This window comes from Theropithecus gelada, chromosome 11 (genome assembly GCF_003255815.1).
Source record: "Theropithecus gelada isolate Dixy chromosome 11, Tgel_1.0, whole genome shotgun sequence".
Classification (NCBI taxonomy): Eukaryota; Metazoa; Chordata; class Mammalia; order Primates; family Cercopithecidae; genus Theropithecus; species Theropithecus gelada.
The window spans coordinates 120405665-120427819 of NC_037679.1; the positions used below are offsets into that span (position 1 = coordinate 120405665).

Here is a 22155-nt window from a genome sequence, read left to right on the forward strand (position 1 = left end):
AATCCAATCTGACCTTTTAGCATGTGAGGAAATAGATTCAGAATGATTCAATAAATTGCTTAAGTTAATACCCCTATTTAGCAGAAGAGTCAGTCAGTATTTAAATACAAATATTTATGACTCTAAAGCCCATGTTCTTTTGCCATCTGGGCAGGAGAAATGGCATGGAAAAACCAGAGATGAAAGTGCATGACCTGTTTGGGGAATGTCAATTACTCTGGTGTGGCAGAAAGGAACATTTGGAGATGCAGATGAAATGGTACATCTGGCAGAAACAATGGCAAGCTTTAAACTCAAAGCTAAGGCATCTGTATTTTATTCTGAAAGCTGCTTCTTCCTCTTCCTCCCCTTCCTCTTCTTCCTCTGCTTCTTCCTCCTCTTCCTCCTCCTCTTCCTCCTCTTCTTCTTCTCCTTCTCCTTCTTCTTCTTCGACAGTCTTGCTCTGTCACCCAGGCTGGAGTGCAGTGGTGCAATCTCAGCTCACTGCAACCTCCGCCTTCCAGGTTCAAGTGATTCTCCTGCCTCAGCCTCCTGAGTAGCTGGGGTTACAGGAATGCGCCACCATGCCCAACTAATTTTCGTATTTTTACTATAGATGGGGTTTCACCATGTTGGCCAGGCTGGTCTTAAACTCCTGACTTCAGGTTACATGTTCGTCTCGGCCTCCCAAAGTTGCTGAGATTACAGGCATGAGCCACCATGCCCAGCCTATTCTGAAAACTTCTGAGGAGAAACTAGTGTATTCAGAAATATACTTCAAGTCGTTCCTGTGGCAGGATTCAGGGGAAGATTGGGATAAGAGACTGAGGATGCAAGACCCAGGCACCAGGGCAGTGGAGGGGGAAATGTAAAAGAGGGAAACTGGTTGTTCTTCATCTTCATAAGTTCTTGCTCTCTAAGCTTCATCATCCATTCTGCGGTTTTAGCATCATCTTGCTAATGTTTTCTCAATACTTATCCCCATTATTGACCTTTCTTCTCAACTTCCATTCCTATTTCCAGCTGCCAGCTGGATATATCCACCTGGATAGCTTGTGGGGGATGTCAAACTTAGCTCATCAAAAATTTGTTTCTTGAGCCCTCTTCTTTACCTCTGTTAATGAAGTCCCCATTGACCAGAGAACTTAAAGTCATTCTTAGACTCAGGCACTGACATTCCACTCAACACAGTTCTTGTAGAATGTCGCCTTTCTCATCATTTGCCAAATACACCAAGACACCTTCATCTACTCTCTTTTCTGCCTTCCAAGTATTCCTTCTTCAAGACTCAGCTCCCCCACTTCCACCACCGACTCCCACAGACACAACCAGCTGTTTGATCTTCTGGGCCCACAACACTTCACTATGAAAATGTGTCTGTTTCTATCTTAGCTTCTACCATTTTACTGTCTGACTCATTTTTGCATTACCAGCACCTGGCAGAGTGTCTGGAGAACAGTAGGCATACAACTAAATTTGACAGAATAATTAAATAAATGAATAAGAGAGACTGAAGAGGCATTTTGGAATGAAAACTTGAAAGGACTTGATGCCCAATCAGAGGTATAGATTGAGGAAGAAGGAGAAATCAATAATGACTCTGAATTTTCTGACTTGAATGACTTGAGTTTATGATACTTGAATGACTGAGTTTATGATAATATCGGCACAGCAAGATACCCTATCCTTAGAATAGGAATTTATTTATTTATTTATTTATTTATTTATTTATTTATTTATTTATTTGAGACAGAGTCTCGTTCAGTCATCCAGGCTGGAGTGCAGTGGTGCAATCTTGGCTCACTGCAAGCTCCACCTCCCGGGTTCAGGCCATTCTCCTGCCTCAGCCTCCTGAGTAGCTGGGACTACAGGCACCCGCCACCACACCCGGTTATTTTTTTTGTATTTTTAGTAGAGACGGGGTTTCACCGTGTTAGCCAGGATGGTCTTGATCTCCTGACCTCATGATCCGCCCGCCTCGGCCTGCCAAAGTGCTGGGATTACAGGCATGAGCCACCGTGCCTGGCCTCAGAATACGAATTCTGACCTGTCATCAAATCCTTTCTCCGTGCTGTTGTTTTGTCACACCTGGTCTTTCGACATCTCTTTCTTACTGGATTTTCAGCCTCTAGTAACTCAACGTTCATAATTAATACGGATGCAAGAGCTAATCTACGTCTCTGCTTCCTGCTCAGCTCTGTCATCTGCTAATCATCACCCTCCCACGGCCACCTTCTAGATCACTGGCTATTGTTTTTCTGAGTCAGGCTTCACTTTCAAACATCTGGACATTGTCTTCAAGGCTGGGAAAGTTCCAACTGGTCCACTGCCTGTCACAGAATCTACATCCTCTTGTCCTACTCTGGGTGTCCCTTGGCACACACCAGGAGCCAGTTCTCTCCTACTGTGGAGATTCTCTCCTTTGTTATTTGGTACTATGTCCTTCTTTGGATCACAACTTCACATCCAACTTTACCAAGAACCATTTCTAGACCAGTCACTATTTTATAGCCTACTAGCACAACTCCCAAATATACCAACCATTTAAATCATTCTTGTTAACTAAGTTTCCTAACATATATGAGATGAATTATATCATTTGTGTGGTTGGAGCTTCTAGGAATGAATGAATATACATTATCATATATATCAGATATACACTATCATAATGCTTCTTATGTGTTTCTGATGAAGGTCCTTTAAAGGAAGAGAGCAGAAAATGTATATGTTTCTTTTACTGAGGTCCCAGAAAGTAGCAGCTAAAAGTACCTGAAGGCAATTATCCATTTTTAAAAAAGTTTCTATTTTATTTTAAATATTCACACTGAATTTGCTCTATTTTACGATAATCTGTTTGTTCTAATATAAAAATACTATTTAAGTTTACACTTAGGTTAAATTACCTAAGTGTTCCCTCAGATTTTTGAATAAATGTGAAGCTTCTAGAAAACAGACAACATTGATCTTACATCTCTTTGAGCGTCCTGCGACGTCACCCTATATTCCTGTGGGCAGCACTCCACAGAAACAATACCCTGCATGTAACAAAATCTGGAGCAACCTGGAATCAGCACACCTGCTGTCTGCAGTACATACGATCTCAGTATTTTATCTTCCTTTTGTAGATTATAAGCCAGACAAGTATAAAGACAGTATCAGCCTGAGGCTGACTTATTGGATAGTCATTCATTAAGCAAATATTTATGGATCTTCACCAATACACATTATGAAAGTGAAAAAAAATGGGTAGGACATGGATCTGGTTCTCTTAAAGAAGAGAAATTAACATGTGTTGAGGGCAGACCTTCAGTTAAGCCTCCTGCTAGAGATTTTGATATACATGATCTCATTTATACTTATCACAACACCAAACCATGGCATTATATTCCTCATTTTCCAGGTGAGGAAACAGTAGCTCAGGATGATTAGAAATTTGGCCAAGATCACATAGCTAGGATGCAGAACCAGTGTAGACCTATGACTACTTGACTATAAAGTTCATGCATTTTCTTTGATGTGAGAATGCATGGCATCCAGCAGAGGTGATCAGACAACAGAAATATGTACAGTGCCATATCACTAAGTGCGATGTGAGGAATTTAGGGGCAGATGTGTAAGATCAGAGAAGACTTCTAGAACAATGGCATTAGAGCTGCGTCTCAGAGCGTAGGAATTGGGGCATTCCAAATGAAATTGTTCTCCCACAACTAAGAATACATGGAGAGTCTAGGAAGTTAAAGGTAAGTAATGTAGTTGCCCTGGAACTTGAGCTATAAATGGGAGAATGGTGGGGGAGAAGGTAGGCAAAAAAAGAAGGGGCCAGATTGTGGCGTAGCTTAGATGCCAGGAAAATTAGAGTTTCAGAGTTATAGACTGTGCAATGTTATTGATGGCTTTTTGAGTAGGGAAATGAATAATTCAAACTGGAAAAATTAGTCTGGCAACACCGAGCCGGCCATTTGGGGTTGTGAGCCAGGGTTAGCCTGAAAAACTAAGATGTGGCTTTGGGAATGTGTGGAAGGATGTGGGTGAGATTGTGAAAGTGGATTCATTAGCACATGGTAGCTAGGGCACCTGGAAGAGAAAAAAGGAGATGCTAAACATGATGGTGTGGTTCCCTCAGATAACTGAAGGCACTGTGGGATATTATTAATAGCTCTATGCACGTCAGGATAAAGAGCTAGGCTAGAGGAGGGAGACGGAAAGGGATGATGCACTGGCTTCAGACATGGCCGGTTTGGCTGCCAGGAAGACATGCCTGTCTAACTGTCCAGTGAGCGACTGAAAACAGAGGGGAAAGCCTGGGGAAAAGGTTGGAGCTGAGCGTGCATACTTGGCAATAATCTGCATAAAAGTGATGTCAAAGAGGAGGACAGAGAGAAGAGACAAGGAGTCAAGGGCAAAATCAAAACCTCCTATTATGGGGTTTTGAGAGAAGGAATAGGACCCTGTGACCAAGAAAAAGCAAGCAGAGGGAGAAGAAAAGGTCAGCGGGAAGTTAACAGTGAGATTCAAGAACACTTCAGTTTGTTGACGACAGTTATTATGATGTTTAAAGGAATTTATAGGTGACTGGCTTTTTAATAACTGTGAAAGCCAAAGAGAATTCTGACTGTGAAGGGAAAGCTTAGAGGAGCAGGAATCATGGGTAAGCAATGGGCTTAGGTTGCTGTTCATGTTTTTCGTTAAAACATAGGAGACAATATCATGTCTTAGAATGAGGCTTCCAGCCTCTGGTCCATTCTTCCAAAGAGCATCTCTCTCAGAGGTAGTGTACCAACATGATGATGATCACGACCATGAAGAAAAGGGCATAGACGAAGAAGCAGTGCAAAAGAAAGACCATGAGATACACCGAGAAGTTTCCGAGGGCAGCGTCATTCTCCTGTATGGGACTCACTCTTCTAAACAACAGCTTGGCCCCATAACGCTATACCCTTCCACCAGGATCTGTCCTCAGGCTTGGTTATACTTGAATGAGAACCTGTCACTTTGTCATTTTAGAATAGGATAACTGAGTGGACTTTTGAGTTAGGGAGTCCTCTGTTCAAATCTTGGCTCTTCTGCTTACTAACTGGATGTTGATGGGAGCCAAGTCTCTGTTCCTATGTTTGTAAAGGGGTGGTAATATACATCATACATAGTATCAAAATAAATACCTAAGTAAAAAGCCAGACATGTAGTAAGTATTCAATAAATAATCATTTAAAAAAATGTTTATGATGAGGCTGAAAGGGGACAGAGCTCCAGGTGAGGTGACCCAAGGGAAGAGAGGATCATCCTTGGAAAGGCTGAGAAGAGAAGAAAGGAGACACACATACATCTATTGTGAAGAAATGGAGGTGGTGATAGTTGTCACATAAAGAAGAGAAAAATAGAAAAAAATACAGGGTGTGGGTTATTTTTCTATAAAGGTAGGAGGAGGTATATTTATCTTCCAAGGTTGAAGGAGTGTCCTCTCAGCCTCTTCCCCAAACCCCCGAATTGTATGACATCTTCCTTGATTACATCTCAATTTTGCTTTCCCCATCTAATTGAGACATTAAACAGAAGACTCTTGGATCACTCTCAGTTTCCTTCTAGCAAATCTCTACTCAGCACTGCACAATCCACTCCACCTGAATTCACCAAAGCCTCCTAAATAAGAAATCAGAAGGCTTTTCCAGACCATGTTACTGGCTTTCTCTGCTTGGAGAGAGTTGATAATGAATTCATTTCTTTCCAAATTGTTTTCTCCCCTCTCTTCCACAGGCCACCCCTTCCTGGCTCTCCTCACACTATTCTGACTTGGTACTCTGAGTTGTTGGTGTGTGCTCCTCTTTCTCTTCCAACTCTTCAAAGCTGGGGCTTTCCACTTGTAGTCTCTCTGCTTCTCGTCTCACTTGGACACCCTCCTCCACACTCCAGATTTCACTATCACATATAGGCTGAAGATTCCCCAGTTAAGTCTCCAGTGAAGACTCAATCTCTGAGGCTCAGACTCATGAACTGACCTGTGCTGTATCCCACTGGGGTGGGTCAGTATACACCTCAATTTCAGGATTCTCAAAGTTAAACTCAGCATATTCCTACCTAAATTGTTTTTTTCACCTATTCTCAAGCTTAATCGCTTGTTAGTATTACCATCCGCTTGGGCACCCAAGCTGTCTTTCATATCCTTTCCTAACCATCAAGATTTAAAGATGTGATCTCCTAAGTATTTCTTGACTTTGTCTTCTACCCTTATACTGCCACCACTAACTCTCCTGCTTTCGTTACCTTTCACTTGGACTGTGGTAATGACCTCCCACCTGATGACTCTGCTTCTGGTACTGTTTCCTGATGAATGACCTCCCAAAGCTGCCACAGTGCTCTAAAACAAACAAAAAAATTAGACCCTGCACTGTTCTACTTAAAATTCTTTAATGGTTCATCTTCCCCGGTAAGTCCGGATGATAAAGTCCAAGCTGCCTAACATAAAAGGCCACACGTGGTCTGGCCAATCTCCTCTCTTAGCGTGCCCTGCTCTGAAGTTTATGTCAGAAACACTGAGCTGCTTTAGAGTAAGTGAAGGCCCTTGTACTGTTCTTCCACCTCCATGACTTTACTTGTCCTGGCCTTTCTGCTTGTATTCACTTTGATCTGGCAACCTCTCCCTTTCATCTTTTACCACCAGCTCAGTTACCATCTCTTCTAAAGGCTTTCCTGACTCTTCTTTCTCACTCCCTACCCCACCCTGGAGAGGTATCTCTCCTCTGGGTACCTGCAGCTTCCTGTAAACTTCTCTACCATTTCCTTCCATGCATGAGATAGCAAGGCTATTTATTGGGTTTGTATCCCAAAATAGATTGTGAACACACCAAAACAGGGAATGACTACTTTCTATTTGTTTCCACTGAATATAGCATATTATTTTACATTATTACCTGGTACACCTTCAACTGTTGGAGGAAGGTAGAAAAGGTTTGGAGAGCCACTGAGGTGAGTAAGTCACTCAACAAAAGTTGAAGCAAGGAGAGAATGAAATGTATTGAGGGCCCAATCTGTTACATAGAGTAATGTTGTAGTGAACCCCTTAGGCTTGTTTTGTGATTATCACCAAAAGATTTTTTTCAGCCTAATGTGGAAACAAGGAAGGTGACTGAAACCTAGAGTGGGTGATCACCCAAAGAGGAGGATAGATTCTAGGGTGCCAAGAGACCAGCTACAAAGACATCTGAAGCCAGAAAGAGGTGGTGGGTACAGAGAAGAGGGCAGAGCCGAGGGGGATGATGAGGGCAGCGAGAAGGAAGGAGAAGGCTGTGTGCACTGGGACAGATGATGATGGGAGAAGGGGAGGGGAGTGATGTGTTTGTGTGTGTGTGTGTGTGTGTGTTTGTGTGTGTGTAAGAGAGACAGAGAGAGAGAAAGAGAGAGAGAGGAGAGAGAGAAATTAAAAACTGAGAGAAGGGCCAGGCACGGTGGCTTACACCTGCAATCCCAGCACTTTGGGAGGCCGAGGTGGGTGTATCACCTGAGGTCAGGAGTTCGAGACCAGCTCAGCCAACATGGAGAAAACCTGGCTCTACAGAAAATACAAAAATTAGCCGGGCGTGGTGGTACACGCCTGTAGTCCCAGCTACTTGGGAGGCTGAGGCAGAAGAATCAGTTGAACACAGGAGGCGGAGGTTGCATGAGCTGAGATCGTGCCACTATACTCCAGCCTGCGTGACAGAGCAAGACTCCATTTCTAAATAAATAAATAAACAAACAAGCAAACAAACAAACAAACTGAGAGAACGCTCAGTTCAGAATCCAAAACATAGTGATGTCAGTGAGTAGAAGTTCAAGCTGCTGGAAAATCATATTTGGATTCATATTCTAACAAAATTAAATATCATTCTGTTGTGTAATAAATATGTTACTGTGATTAAAAGCCTGTTTGCCAGTTGGTGAAATCTTTTGGCATTTTGCATCACATTTCTATAGTCAGAGAATCATGTAAATCATAGAAATAATGACAGGATAGCTTTGGGGTATAATTCCTCTCTCTATTTATAGAAGCAGAGAATTCCAGTCTAATGCTCAGTTACATAATCTGAATTTTATCCAGCCTTCATTTTGAAATAATTTTTCCAAAAGCATGAAAAATAAAAATCCCTCTAGCCCCTCTTTCCTGCAAACAGTTTATTCATCTATTATTTTAGCATCTGCAGAACACTTACCACAGATGAAACAAGTTGTCTTTAGAATTTCTTCTTTTTTCTGTTTTTCACTTCTGAGATCAGCAAAAGTGTCGATGATAACACCAAAAATCAAGTTCAGAACAATAATGATAACAATGAAATAAAAAAGAAGGTCATAAACCACTCGGGCAGCAAACAAGGGCTCCTGAAATAAAAATTAAAAAAAAAATGTGTGTGTATATAGATATATACATGTATATGTATATATATGTGTGTGTGTGTGTATACACATATATATACACACATACTTTCTAGGCATATTGATTGAGGACACTGTCTAGCATAGAGAATATATTCAATAAATGTTTGCGAAATGAATATAAATAGTATCCCAAGTTGGAAAAATAAAGCTCACTTTCCATCTTTACTTGAAGTGTTGTAAGAAAAACTTCCTAGCCTATTTCCAGAACTACTTAAATTTCTCTAGGAGTGACACATGTCTTTCCCACAATGGTGGGACTTTGCTTTCTTTAGAAATGACTTTATTATGCCATTCTGCTACATGCATTTTGGCACAGTGGTCTCCTATCCCAGACATTGTAGAAAAGGTAGTTAAATGCCAATTCCAAAATTCAGTGATTAGGGAGCTAAGGAGGACCTAATGATCTGTCAATTTCTGGAGTAGGCTTTATCTCGGCCATACAGTGTCAAGTATATACAGCTCCTTCTTATTTCTACCTGAGGAACAGTATTAAAATGCAAATTAGAGACCATGCAATCCAGTTTTTTAACTGAAGAGGAACCTGAGGTTAAGAGGTTAGATGACTTGACAATATGATACAACTGGCCTGAGCAGAGCTAAGATGCTTCAAGCTCCCCGCCTGGCACTTGAGATTTTCCAGCTAGTGAGAAATGTTTCCACTTTGCCATTTTAATATATGAAATCCTGTTAGAATTGGCTCAATTGTATTTATCATGGATAAATGATGGAGGCTATTCCTATGCAGAATCAAAGAGTAAATCTTCATGCTCAAGAAACCTGATAGGCAAGAGGAAACCTCGTTTATGTTATTTATGTAACAATCAACTCCTACATATAAAGTTCGCAGTCATGATTTCATTGCTGTAATGCAATACACAGATTAACTTGGAAACACTTCACCACTCTACAAACACACAAAGAATTGTAGTACATTAGCTGTTTCTATGTAATCCTAGCAAACAATTAATTGGCTTTAACAGCCATGGCTATACTTTTAAAGCAAAGGGTACAATATATTATCCTGAAAACCAAACCCAAATTATAAATGCTGCGAAGAAAGGTTTAAAAAAAAGATGTGCTTCCTGAAAAAATACTTTTACTCTGGCTTACATCTTTTGATGGCCTTCTTAGCACATCCCCCACACCACCGCCGTTCCTGAGGCCCTGGTTCAGCACGGTGACAATGCACATAAGGAGAGTGTCACACGTCCTTTCAATTCCATCTTCATACTCTTCATCAGCTAAAAAAACACAGAAATATATCATATAAACTATGTAAAAATATATAAAATAAAATACACATAAAATGAAATATACATACAATAAATACACATACATATACATAAGTATGTGTATATATACACATATGTAAATATACATAAAATAAATATACATAAAAGATACATACAAATATATAAGAATATAACATTAAAAACAGTGTAGCAAACTTAACGTTTAAAAAAATACACTGTTACCTCCTTCTAACGGGCTATTTCTTTTTTTTTTTTTTTTTTTAAATTTATTTATTATTATTATACTGTAAGTTGTAGGGTACATGTGCATAACGTGCAGGTTTGTTACATATGTATACTTGTGCCTTGTTGGTGTGCTGCACCCATCAACTCGTCATTTACATCAGGTATAACTCCCAATGCAATCCCTCCCCCCGCCCCCCTCCCCATGATAGGCCCCGGTGTGTGATGTTCCCCTTCCCGAGTCCAAGTGATCTCATTGTTCAGTTCCCACCTATGAGTGAGAACATGCGGTGTATTTCTAATTGTGCCATGAAACAACTTTTGGAAGTCACACAGCATCTGTTCCATATGTGGCAGCACAAGACTGACACATAATAATGAGGCCACATATATAATGTCCTCAAATATTTTGTTTCTTCTATAGGTGGAAAATAACAGGATGAAAAGCACAAAACATAAGGCTCACATTCTTGTGCTTGTTATGATAGGAAGAGATTGTGGCAAAACCTGGAAACACAGCCATGTTACCAAGGAGGCAGAAGTACTGCACGGGAAAGAGCGTGAACAAGGAAGTGTGCTTGGCTTCCAGTTCTGCTCTGTTCCCGCACTGGGACTTGGGCAATATTAGGATCCTCATCTGTAAAATGGGGAGAGCTGTCTGGGAGTGACACTCTTCAGAGGGTTGTTTAAGAATTACATTTAGGGGTCCAGGGGCAGTGGCTCATGCCTATAATTCCAGCACTTTGGGAAGTCGAGGCGGGTGGATCACTTGAGGTCACGAGTTCGAGACCAGCCTGGTCAACATGGAGAAACCCCATCTCTACTAAAAATACAAAAATTCGCTGGACATGGTGGTGTGTGCCTATAATCCTAGCTACTTGGGAAGCTGAGGCAAGAGAATCACCTGAACTCGGGAGGTGGAGGTTGCAGTGAGCCAAGATCACGCCACTGCACTCCAGCCTGGGTAACAGAGCAAGACTCTGTCTCAAAAAAAAAAAAGAAAGAAAGAAAGAAAAGAAAAGAAAAAATACATTTTAGGGTATGTAAAATATTATACTTTGCACAGAGATTGGCATACACACAATAGTTGCTTAAAAATTGGGGCAGATATTATTTCTTTATTGCGGTTAAGTGTCTAAGCTTTCTTGAGGACCAACCTGGAGTTCTTGATAAGAAGCACAATGTATTTATGTAAAAAATTCTATTTAGGGATGAAGGGGGAAAGAGAAAAAGATATAATGTGAAAGAAAAATTCCTATTCTTATTTTGTTTAAAGGTATTGGTATCCAACTTGAAACATAATTTCTTAGCCATTTAAAATAGTGAAAAATTAATACTAAGTTGGATATTAGAATCAGAAATTCCTAACACTGGCAAATGACCAGAAATGTAATTTTCTCACCACAAGGTTAAAGAACCACAGGCGTGATAAATTTTGGGATTATGCAGCCACAATATGCATGTCAAGGCGTGAGTATAAAAACAACAAGAACAATTCAGTCCAACTTTATCTACATGCTTCATGCCTACAGTACCTTTGATACTTTGTTAAGAAAAGGCTAATTGTCCTCTTCTGAGCCGACTTTATTTTAACATCCTATGGATAAGGGATCCTGATATTTTTACTTTCTTTGGAGCTGTTTCCTTTCAAAACATGCTGGGATACACCTCGAGAGGAGGGCTGAAGTCAGAGACGAAGGCGCGAGTTCAAAATGCAGCATCAGAGACGTCAGCAGAATCTGTGCTTGGTCACTTACCTTAGTACCCAGTCCAAGGCACATTCTGATTTAAAAAGTAGGAGAACTAGAACTCCTTTGGAGGAAGGAGAAATGGGGAAGAGGTAGGGCCTGTGGTGAGAGCAATCAGAGCAGCAGGGCAGACAAGGAAGCCAGACCAAGGGTGGGGGAAACTCAGTCTGGAATGTGCTAGTGAGGTTCCCCCATACACGGCAGTAGATGCCAACATGATGGCTGAGAAGAATATGAGGAAAAAGAGTCAGAAATGTGTAAGAGAGCAAAAGGAGCTTTTAAGGGGAAAATCATTTTCCAATAATCAGGTCATGTGGAGCATGTCTACATGCTACTTTGCCACAACTGGACTTTCCATCACTGCCGTCTATCTAGTGTCACGATCTGCATTCATTTATTCATTCAGGAACTACCTGGTCACGTCACAACAAGTGTTTGCTAAAGGCTTAGTAAATGTCAGATTAATCAGCACGTAAACGCTACAGGAGAGGGTTTCTACCTCTCTCCAAGAATTTAGAAGTAAGATTGTTCTCTAAGAGGTGAGCTCAGTAAAATCCACACACAATTCATGTGATTAGCCATTGTGAAATAAAAGGAATTGGCTGAAAATCTATAATGAGAGAATTTGTTTTCTGTGTGGCATGTAAATGGGAGGAGAACACCCCGGTCAGGTCAATGCCAGCAATCATCCTGTTCAAGATAATCAGTACGCAGGCACGCTGATTTTATAGAGAAGCCTCTATGCCTTCGGTTAATAAGGTTTACCTTCCTGAGATGCAGCCACTCTCAATATGGTAAGCCAAGTTCCCAGGCATCCAGCCTGAAAGTCAGGCTCTGAGTCATGGTAAATTCATCTAGTAAATGCCACCTTGTGGTTACCTGTGTAATCAGCTGCCCTTGCCCATGCCACACCTGCCTCCTTTCACTATTCCAGCAGCCGCTGGATGAGGTGCTAGGAATATATGGGAGAAGGATGGAAGTGTCCCATCTGCAGAAAATTTACAGTCCCTAGGAAAGGTGGGTCAGCAGCTGAACAGGGGCAGTGCAGTATCACAGGATGCTGCGGAGGCAAAACAGATGCACATCTCACAGACGGGGGCATCAGTATCCTGAAGGGGGTATCATCTGAGTTGGATTTTGAAAGAGGGTCATGATTGGCCAGTAAAATGAATGAGGGAAGACATTCCAGGCCTTTGTTCATCCACGGGATGAACAAACAGGCACGAAAGCATGCGGGGTGTTTTGGGAAACTCAGGAAGTTGGGAATGACTGGGACTTTGGTAAACGCAGAAGGGTGTGGGAGGTGTGAGAAGAAACGCAAGAGGGTACCAGGTCATGAGGAGACTCATACATCAAGCTGAAGAATTTAAACTTAATCCTGAAATTAGGGGGAGGCACTGGAAGACTTTCAACAGTGTAAGGTGGCTTTCCAGCTAGTTGGTGAAACAGTACAAGATAAAACACGTACAAGACAAATTCGCATGCAGTAAAAGACACAGAAGTGGAAGCCAGGCATGGTGATACACATGTGTAGGCTCCGCTACTCAGGAGGCTGAAGGGGGAGGGTCACATGAGCCCAAACGTTGGAGACTGCAGTGAGCTATAATCACACCACTGCACTCCAGCCTGGGTGACAGAGAGACTCTGTCTCTTAAAAAAAAACCCAAGAATTCTCAGCAAACTATCACAAGAACAGAAAACCAAACACTGCATGTTCTCACTCATAGGTGGGAATTGAACAATGAGATCACTCAGACACAGGAAGGGGAACATCACACACCGGGGCCTATTGTGCGGAGTGGGGAGCGGGGAGGAGGGAGGGATAGCATTAGGAGATGCTAATGTAAATGATGAGTTAATGGGTGCAGCACACCAACATGGCACATTTATACATATGTAACAAATCTGCACGTTGTGTACATGTACCCTAGAACTTAAAGTATAATAAAAAAATTTTAAAAAAGAAAAAAAAACAAGCAAACAACAAACAAACAAAAATGCAGAAGTAGCAGTGATGCAAAGAGATAGAAATAGGGAGAGAAACTGTACACAGATAATTAGAGGGGAGTCCCTCTAATTAATGTAGACTCTATATTAAGTAGTAGAATCGAGTTTGCCTTGACTCGTCAATGTTCTAAGACTTGAGTAGAAAGGCATTTCACATGCCAGGGACAGAACGCCCCAGAGGTAGAAAAATGTATGCTTGTACGACGAACAGCAAATAAACCAGTAAGTATGGGTGAGAGGAGTGGAAGACGAAGCTGGAGCAATAAACTGGGAGCTCTCTGTGAAGCTGTAGGGAGTTTGGATTTTATTGGGCAGGTAATGGAGCATCATGGAAAGCCTGAGTTGGGGTAGGGGAGGAAATATTCAAGGCAGTGATTTCTGACAAATAGTCTAGGGGTGATTTACTGGATGAATTGAAGAGGAAAGAATGACTGGAGGTGGAAGGACCACTTAGGAGGCAGCTGCAATAATTCAGGCATGATGTTCTATGAGCCTCAACTAGGGTAATGGGAGAGAAGAGGCAAAGGATGAATGAAAGGAAGCCGACAGAACTGTAGGCAGAAGGGGGAAGGCAGCATTAAATACAACTCTGAGGCCTCCCAGCCATGGGTGACTTAGGAGAAGGATCGTCCCATTAGACCATAGAAATAGGCCATTTAGAAGGAAGAACTGGATGTAGGGTGTTTTGATGAAGGCAAGGAAAGCATCTCAGATGATTTGTATGTTTATAGAATGAGAAGACGATAAAACATTTTTAAAAGTCAGAGAGGACAAGAGAGTTCAGAGGATACTGTGATCCAAATTAAGGAAGACAATAATTTTAAAGATGTCAAAATTGCAGAATAGTCAAAGGCAATGAGAAGCAAAGAAACGGTCACTGGATTAAACAATAGGGTCATCAGGAAACAGTAGGAAGAAGGCAAATAGTAGAGAAAAAGCTGTGCAGAAATTAAAGGAGAGAGGGTCGGTCAACTGTTCTACAGGGAAATTTGGCACTAAAGAAAGGAGACTAGTAGGATATGAGTTTTGGGGAATAAGAAAACCCAGAGGAAGGTTGAACTAGGACCTAAGATGTGTGTAGGAAGAGACAGAAAGAGAACAGATGATGACAAGGAAAAGATTTCAGAGGTAAGAACAATGGTCCAGTTGATGGTGGCCATGAAGTAATGATAAACACAGGGGCAGTTACAAAACAAGGGAGAGGGCCAGGTACAGTGGCTTATGCCTGTAATCCCAGCACTTTGGGAGGCTGAGGCGGGCAGACTACCTGAGGTCAGGAGTTCAAGAACAGCCTGGCCAACATGGTGAAACCCTGTCTCTACTAAACATACAAAAATTAGCTGAGCATGGTGGCACAAGCCTGTAATGCTAGCTACTCAGGAGGCTGAGGCAGGAGAATCACGTGAACCTGGGAGGCAGAGGTTGCAGTGAGCCAGGATCGTGCCATTGTACTCCAGCCTGGGCAACAAGAGCAAAACTCCATCTCAAAAAAAAATTAAAAATTAAAAATTAAAAATGTAAAAAAGAGAAGAAGGGAGAGAACATATTGCTTACAAACAAAAGGAAAGAATTAGTGAAAATAGACTTTTAATGTGGAGACATTTAAAAGAACTAAATATATACCTATGAAGGACTTAGAACAGTGCTTGGTGTATAGTTAGGATTCAATACATTCTAGCTATCGCGATTATCCTTACTGAGAGATGGTAGTTAAATCTTATGAAAAGTTTTGGTTTTAAAACAATCAACAAATTCTATGCTTGAATTCTATGAGGTTAAATAAAATCCTCATTTTCAGTTGACTAGTAAAATACAGTATTTTTTCTTAATTTATAATGCAAATAAAATCTTTTATATGAGGGAAGGAATACAAACATATTTTAGTGGCTCTAAAACAGTTCCCTCTAATCTGATGTGTTAATCTATAAATTTTAAAAAATATTGGCCATGCTTGAATAACAGTATTTAATAATGCCATTTTTCTGCTTTAATAATTAAATTTTTCAGTGTTATGGTTTCTTAGAAAACAAGGGATTGTTGCTGAGACTCGTTTGAAAGTATGAATGCAAATGGACACCTCTTGTGGATGGAACACCTGAGATCAGGAGTTCAAGACCAGCCTGGTCAACATGGTGAAATACCTTCTCTACTAAAATACAAAAATTAGCCAGGTATGGTGGCACATGCCTGTAATCCCAGCTACTCAGGAGGCTAAGGCAGGAGAATCACTTGAACCCGGGAAGTGGAGGTTGCAATGAGCTGAGATTGCGCCATTGTACTCCAGCCTAGATGACAGAGCGAGACTCCGTCTCAAAAATGAAAGAAAGAAAGAAAGAAAGAAAGAAAGAAAGAAAGAAAGAAAGAAAGAAAGAAAGAAGGAAGGAAGGAAGGAAGGAAGGAAGGAAGGAAGGAAGGAAGGAAGGAAGGAAGGAAGGAAGGAAGGAAGGAAGGAAGGAGGGAAGGAAGGAAGGAGAAAGAGAGAGAGAAAGAACAAACCTCGTGCTTGTTAGTCTTAAGCTTTAATTATAATCAATTCATTGGTGGAAATGCTGATTTTAAAAATTTCAACTAGATCCAAACTGTCAGTACTGCTGGAAAAATAAATAAATAACAAGAAATAAAAATTTTAACGAGAAAAAAAAAGTAAAACACTTGGGGACCCAGTGGGAAGCGAAAATGTAGAATGCATTAAGGCTGACTGGTTTCGGTATTCATCAATCTTTTCTATTAAAGTAAAATACCCAAACATATTAAATTTGAATTATTCATAAATGTTAAGTGTCTGTGAACTTTGTCCTTTTTCCTGTACATTCAAATGATTTTTACTTGTAAAATAACTATAATTGTGTTTTGTAAATTGTTGCAAAAAGGCCTTGCTTTTTTTAAGGTGAATATTTTTGTTCAGGAACCAGGGAGGTCTGCAGCAAATGAAATACGAACTTTTTTTTTTTTTAAACACAGTTGGTTGCCAGTTACTGTGTGAATTTTCTGGCACTGGGACAATGACCTTCCCTGCATCCACAGGAGCCCTCCGAGGGAGCTGGCCACTCTGCCTCCTAGTCACCGTGAGGCTTGTTATTAAGCTACTGTGTATGTCTGCGCCTTTTGTAACACGGACCTGCTGTCCACAAGGTAACAAACTAAGGCTGTCACAGATGCACACTAGGGTTTGCAAGTTAAAATTTAATCCTGGTCTTAGACATAGAAGTTATTTTTAAATTTAAGTGACACATGCTGCACAACAAACCCCAGGTTCTAGCTTTCACTCTACTTTTGCAGTTAACTACATGCAGTCAAAATTTAAAAGTGGCAAAGGCTAGCAGATCAAATCCATAACATTTTCAAACAGATGAATTTTATCACTTACAATGCCAAATACAAAAAGTGTATGGGAGAAAGAGTAGATTAATACAGGCATTCCTGTATTTTCATTACTGATGGAGGAATACTCCCCAATTGTGAAAAGCTATTGCCACCATCTCTGGCTTCCAGCAGTATCTGTGACACACCTCCAGAGATGAAACTCCTCCACTCTCCAGATGGAATGCTCGCTTGCCTCCCTACTCTGGCAGCTATCCTTACAAAATCATCTCCACCTCTTCCCCCAGCTCCTAGCTCTGCTGCAGCCTAAAAGATGGAGACCTTCTCCAATGTGCCTGGGAGGAACAAGTCACCATTTGTCCATAGGAAGGAGAAATGATGTTCTTTGTGTAATATATCAGGTGAAGTGCAGGTTATAGAGGTTTTCCTGGGAAGCCTTTTATAAGAGTTTGTATTCAGGTTCATGAATAACAGTTTATCAAGCTTAACATTATTAATATTTTGGGCTGGATGATTCTTTGTTGTGGGCTGTCCTGTGCAATGCGGGATGCTTGGCAGCTTCCCTGAACTCTACCCACTAGATGCCAGTAGCACCCCATCCCAGTTGTGACAACCAGACATGTCTCTAGACATTGTCAGATGTTCCTGGGGGGTTGGGGTAGGGGTGGGGACAAAATAAACTCCAGTTCATAAATATGTAATAAAGAATATTTATATTCAAGAAATTGCCTTTAGTAGGTATAAAGAAAGGCTTAAAGAAAATCTATCCAAACATACTCAGTGAAATGAAATAATCTCAAATTTTTGTTAGGGAAAAAATAATTTATAGTGATCCTTTAATTTGGAGGCAATAAGACAGGAGGTTGGAACCTAGGCTTTGAAATCTATGTCGATATATATTGACTAACTACCTATGTGATCTTGGCAACCTATTTAATGCCTCTTTCCTTAGGGTCCTTACCTAAAATGTAAGGATAACTAGTAGTATCTATCTATCTCACAGGGTTGTTGTGATAATTAAGTGACATAATGCACACAATGTGCTCAGCACAGTACCTGAAATGAGTAAGCCTTCTCCATATCCTTGAACATATCTCAGGGCGTTCACTCTTGGATGTTCCATGTGCCCTGAACACACTTCTCTCTCCTCTTGGCCTGACTAGTTCCTTCTCATCCTCCAAGTCTCAACTTAAGTAATTCCTCTTAGAAAGGTCTCTCTGTCGGCCGGGCGCGGTGGCTCACACCTGTAATCCCAGCACTTTGGGGGGCCGAGGCAGGCGGATCACGAGGTCAGGAGATTGAGACCATCCTGGCTAACACGGTGAAACCTCGTCTCTACTAAAAATACAAAAAATTGGCTGGGCGTGGTGGCAGGTGCCTGTAGTCCCAGCTACTCGGGAGGCTGAGGCAGGAGAATGGCGTGAACCCGGGAGGCAGAGTTTGCAGTGAGCCGAGATCCGGCCACTGCACTCCAGCCTGGGCGACAGAGCAAGACTCCATCTCAAAAAGAAAAAGAAAGGTCTCTCTGTCTAATCTCCCAACAGCCAGTCTCTATTGTGATGATCAGCCATAGCACTGCTAGTAATACTCACCTTATCTTATAACTTTTTATGTTTCCCTTACTATAAGTTCTATAAAGGCCAGAATCATGTTTGTTTATTCAACACTGTGTCCTCAACATCTAGCATGGTGGCTGGCCCAGAGTAGGGGCTCAACAAATGTAACTATATGAAAGAATTAATGAAGGAATGAATATACAAGGCTTTTATTATATTATCATCCTCATCATCAAGGTTTATACCGAGTAGACTTAACTACTCTCCTGTTTTCTAAAAGTATTTACTTTTTAAATTTTAAGATCAAAATGTCACAATAGTATTAACATGTGAAATAATTACAATAGACCATTTGGTTGAGCATCAACAGTCATGCCTGGGGAGCTGTATAAAGCCTAACATTTGCAGGATTACACAGAGCTGGGCAGTCAACCATCCTGGGGGAGTCTCACACTATGAATGACCTGGAAGACCTCATTCTAGGAGAGTGGCCCTGGCAGTTCTCTCTGTCTGTGCCTTGGGAGCCCTGGCTACCACACTGTGGGTGAGACTCAGATCCTCTTCTGGGCCCACTGGGTCAGCCCTCTCTGTACACTCTGGAAGAAGGAATACTAACTTTGTTGCTGGTTCACTAGCAAAGCAATATTTTGTCTTGAAATCAAACCACAGTTAAAGTATATTTGCTTTAAAATAAAGGAAACAATAGTAAAGAAATATTCAGACAGAGAAGACCAATGCAAGCATAGGGCCACTGATACTTGGAACCATGTTGTTAAAATGAAATAATAAAAAGTTAATAATAAATTTTTAACATATTATTTTTCATACCCTGTTAAGGGGGAAAATGGTGAATTGAAAAAGAAATAAATACTGATGACAATCATTTGAACTCTGAGGTGGCCAAAGAGATCCCAAGAGTCATTTAATTTTACCCAGCTATTTCAACTATGTTCAAGTTTTCAAAATATCTGTTTTTAAAAAGTGATTTTTTAAAAAGTCATGGATAATGATGGAAAATGAGGGACACCTGTAAAGCGGAATTTGAGACTGTGACAGACCCTGCAAGCTGATGAAAAATGCTGTTTGACACCAAGATAAGATACTAAAGTGGATCACTAAAGAGACAGCGTGAGTTAGGACCAACCCACGCTATCAGCGCATTCAGTACGTGTTCAGACTAACCTCAAATTAGAAACGTAGCACACATCATGTATCTGGGCTTTGGCAAAAAGTCTTTGATAAAGAGTCTCATGATATCATTTCAAAAAAGATAGAGAAACATGGGCTGAATGATATTAACAGTTTATTTAAGAGAGATTTCTATGCAACTGAAGAATTGCACAAAATGCAACCATGTCCATGTGAGAGCATGTTCTAGAGCTTAGCACTGCGCTGCTGTCCTGTGCATTTCTGGCACCTTTAATGGAAGTCTTCTAGAACAGAGGCTGGCAAAAAAAAAAAATTTCTGTAGCCAGATGGCAAATATCTTAGGCTTACATACAGTTTCCCTCACATGTTTTTCTTGAAAAATAAAAATAAAATTTTTACAATCATTCTTAGCTCTAGGGCTGTATAAAACTAGGGCAAGTCATATTTTCCCATGGGACATAGTTTGCCATCTTCTGTCTAAGGGTGTGTCAAACTTGAGGACATGAGGGAGAATAAATATATTGCTTGACAGAATCAGGATCCATACAGACACCGTGAGGCTCATGGCACATTAGAACTGGAAGGGACCTGAAACCTGGAGATCATCTGGGCAAAGACCTCCTGATCTATTCACTGGTCAAACTGGGATATCCTGGGATTATGGGCTGGCAAAAATATATAGAAAAAAATGCATGGGCTTCTATTTGAAGTCCCAAACTCCTAATTATATGAGAACAGGGTGGCTGTTTATGACTTGACAGTTGAACCAGTGAAGGATGGCATTTTAGCCAACGGTCAGCCAAATATGGGTCAAGAGTGTGATGTGGTTCTAAACTCCAGTATCCAGAATAAGATAGCACCTTTCAACTGCTTGCCCTGGAGTGTCATGGCAGTAGTCACTGTTACAGTATGTGAGGAAGGTTGAAGAAATTGGAGGTGTTTAGACTGGAGGATGCAAATAACAGGATTTTACAAACTACAGAGCACAATAATGCTATACGAGTCAAGAATGAGCTGGTTCTTATTGTGAGCCTTGACTGGGAGAGCAGGCAGCAGGGGAGAGAAGTTCTGGTGACAGCTGCCCACAGTGCCTATCGCTGCTGGGACACTGGATGGAATGTATTTCAGGTGCTTAATTCTCTCTTTAGGTCAAAAAGTATAAAATATTTGTCAGTAGAAGGGTCTATTCATTATTCCTCAATCAATAGTCCAACATCTCAAGGAAAAGGACGTTTAGGAAAGAAAGCACTATCATTATGACCAGACAAACAGTGTGGTCCCAAATGGAAACTGGGGAACTCCACACCTACACTATGCTTAACTCTTTCTTCCCTTATCTGTCCTAAGTCTAACTTTGCCCTCTGTAGATACAACACATCAACTCCTACTAAATCTGCTTCTTTTTGTATATGACAACCCTTGAGATATTTGAAGACATAAACTCCCTAAATCTTTGCTGCTTCAGGAAACAGATCACTAACTTCTTCTACAGTTCATTAAATATCACACATGCCATAGTTTCCAGACTGCCACATCCTATGAGATCAATTCATAGTTTAAAAAATTATTTTTGTATGTGTGGTTCCATTTGATCCTGTGGAGGAAGGGAAAGTTTCATTCTCATTCTCTCTCTAGAGAGAGAGAGAGGCAGGCAAGTCATCTGAACAAAGTCCAGGAAATTTGCATAACTTGTCCAAGACATAGAGCTATAGGGTGTGAGGTCCAGGATTATTACCAATTCTTTTGAGTTATAAGCCCATGCTCTTCCCTATCCTGTGTTAAAGGCTACACAGCTAAAAGGGACTCAGTGTGGTTTGCAATATGGTAATAGAATCTTCAGCAGCACATACCACAGGGTAAATGTGCTGAATCCCCCTGAACAGAAACAATACAAGGGACAGGAGAGGGGTACAAAATGACCAATGTGGGAATCTTTTCTCCAGTTCAAATCATCTTGGTTCTTTTACCCTCTATTCTTCTATTTCAGTCCATCATGAAATTTGTAGAGCAACTCCCTAAGACATAATAATATTTACCAAATAAAACTTCAGAGATATCAAGTTCATACTGACCCAGAGTCCTTTATACAAACCTGTATTTGAAGCTGGAATTGTGGGTGAACAGTTCTCCTTGGCACATGCTGCCATCATGGTAGTTAAAGTCATGGTAGGCACTTGATGACTGCCTAAGAAAATACAAAGTAGTACATAATATAGAGTCAAATATGCACCTGATGAAAACTGAACCTACAGTTCTAAAGATATGTACATTAAAGCCATTCATACTACAACTTAGCTGTGTTCCTAAACTCCTAGGAAGTTAGTATGGAATTCTGAACACAGTTTTGCCTATTGAAGCAATTTTATAAATGGAGAATAGGTTCATAGCCCAACCCATTAAAAGGCTTTTATACCTTTTTTAAGTGGTTGAGATAAAGTATTAATACTGTAGACCTTTACAACCATGTGTAATAACGTTTCTATGGGCAAACTCATTCAGGGTTCTGACTTGGGA

At 40.8% G+C, this 22155-nt stretch overlaps 1 protein-coding gene across 1 annotated transcript in view; it reads right to left on the reverse strand.

The window, feature by feature from the left end:
* The window catches only part of ITPR2 (inositol 1,4,5-trisphosphate receptor type 2), a 492062-nt gene that overhangs the window by 53476 nt on the left and 416431 nt on the right, over nucleotides 1-22155 (reverse strand). Inside the window, exons 52-54 of the mRNA XM_025402066.1 lie at nucleotides 21734-21826; nucleotides 9496-9626; nucleotides 8163-8328 (exon numbers count right to left, since the gene is read on the reverse strand). Of these exons, the coding sequence (XP_025257851.1) occupies nucleotides 8163-8328; nucleotides 9496-9626; nucleotides 21734-21826 (390 nt within the window). The remainder of the gene's footprint in view (nucleotides 1-8162; nucleotides 8329-9495; nucleotides 9627-21733; nucleotides 21827-22155) is intronic.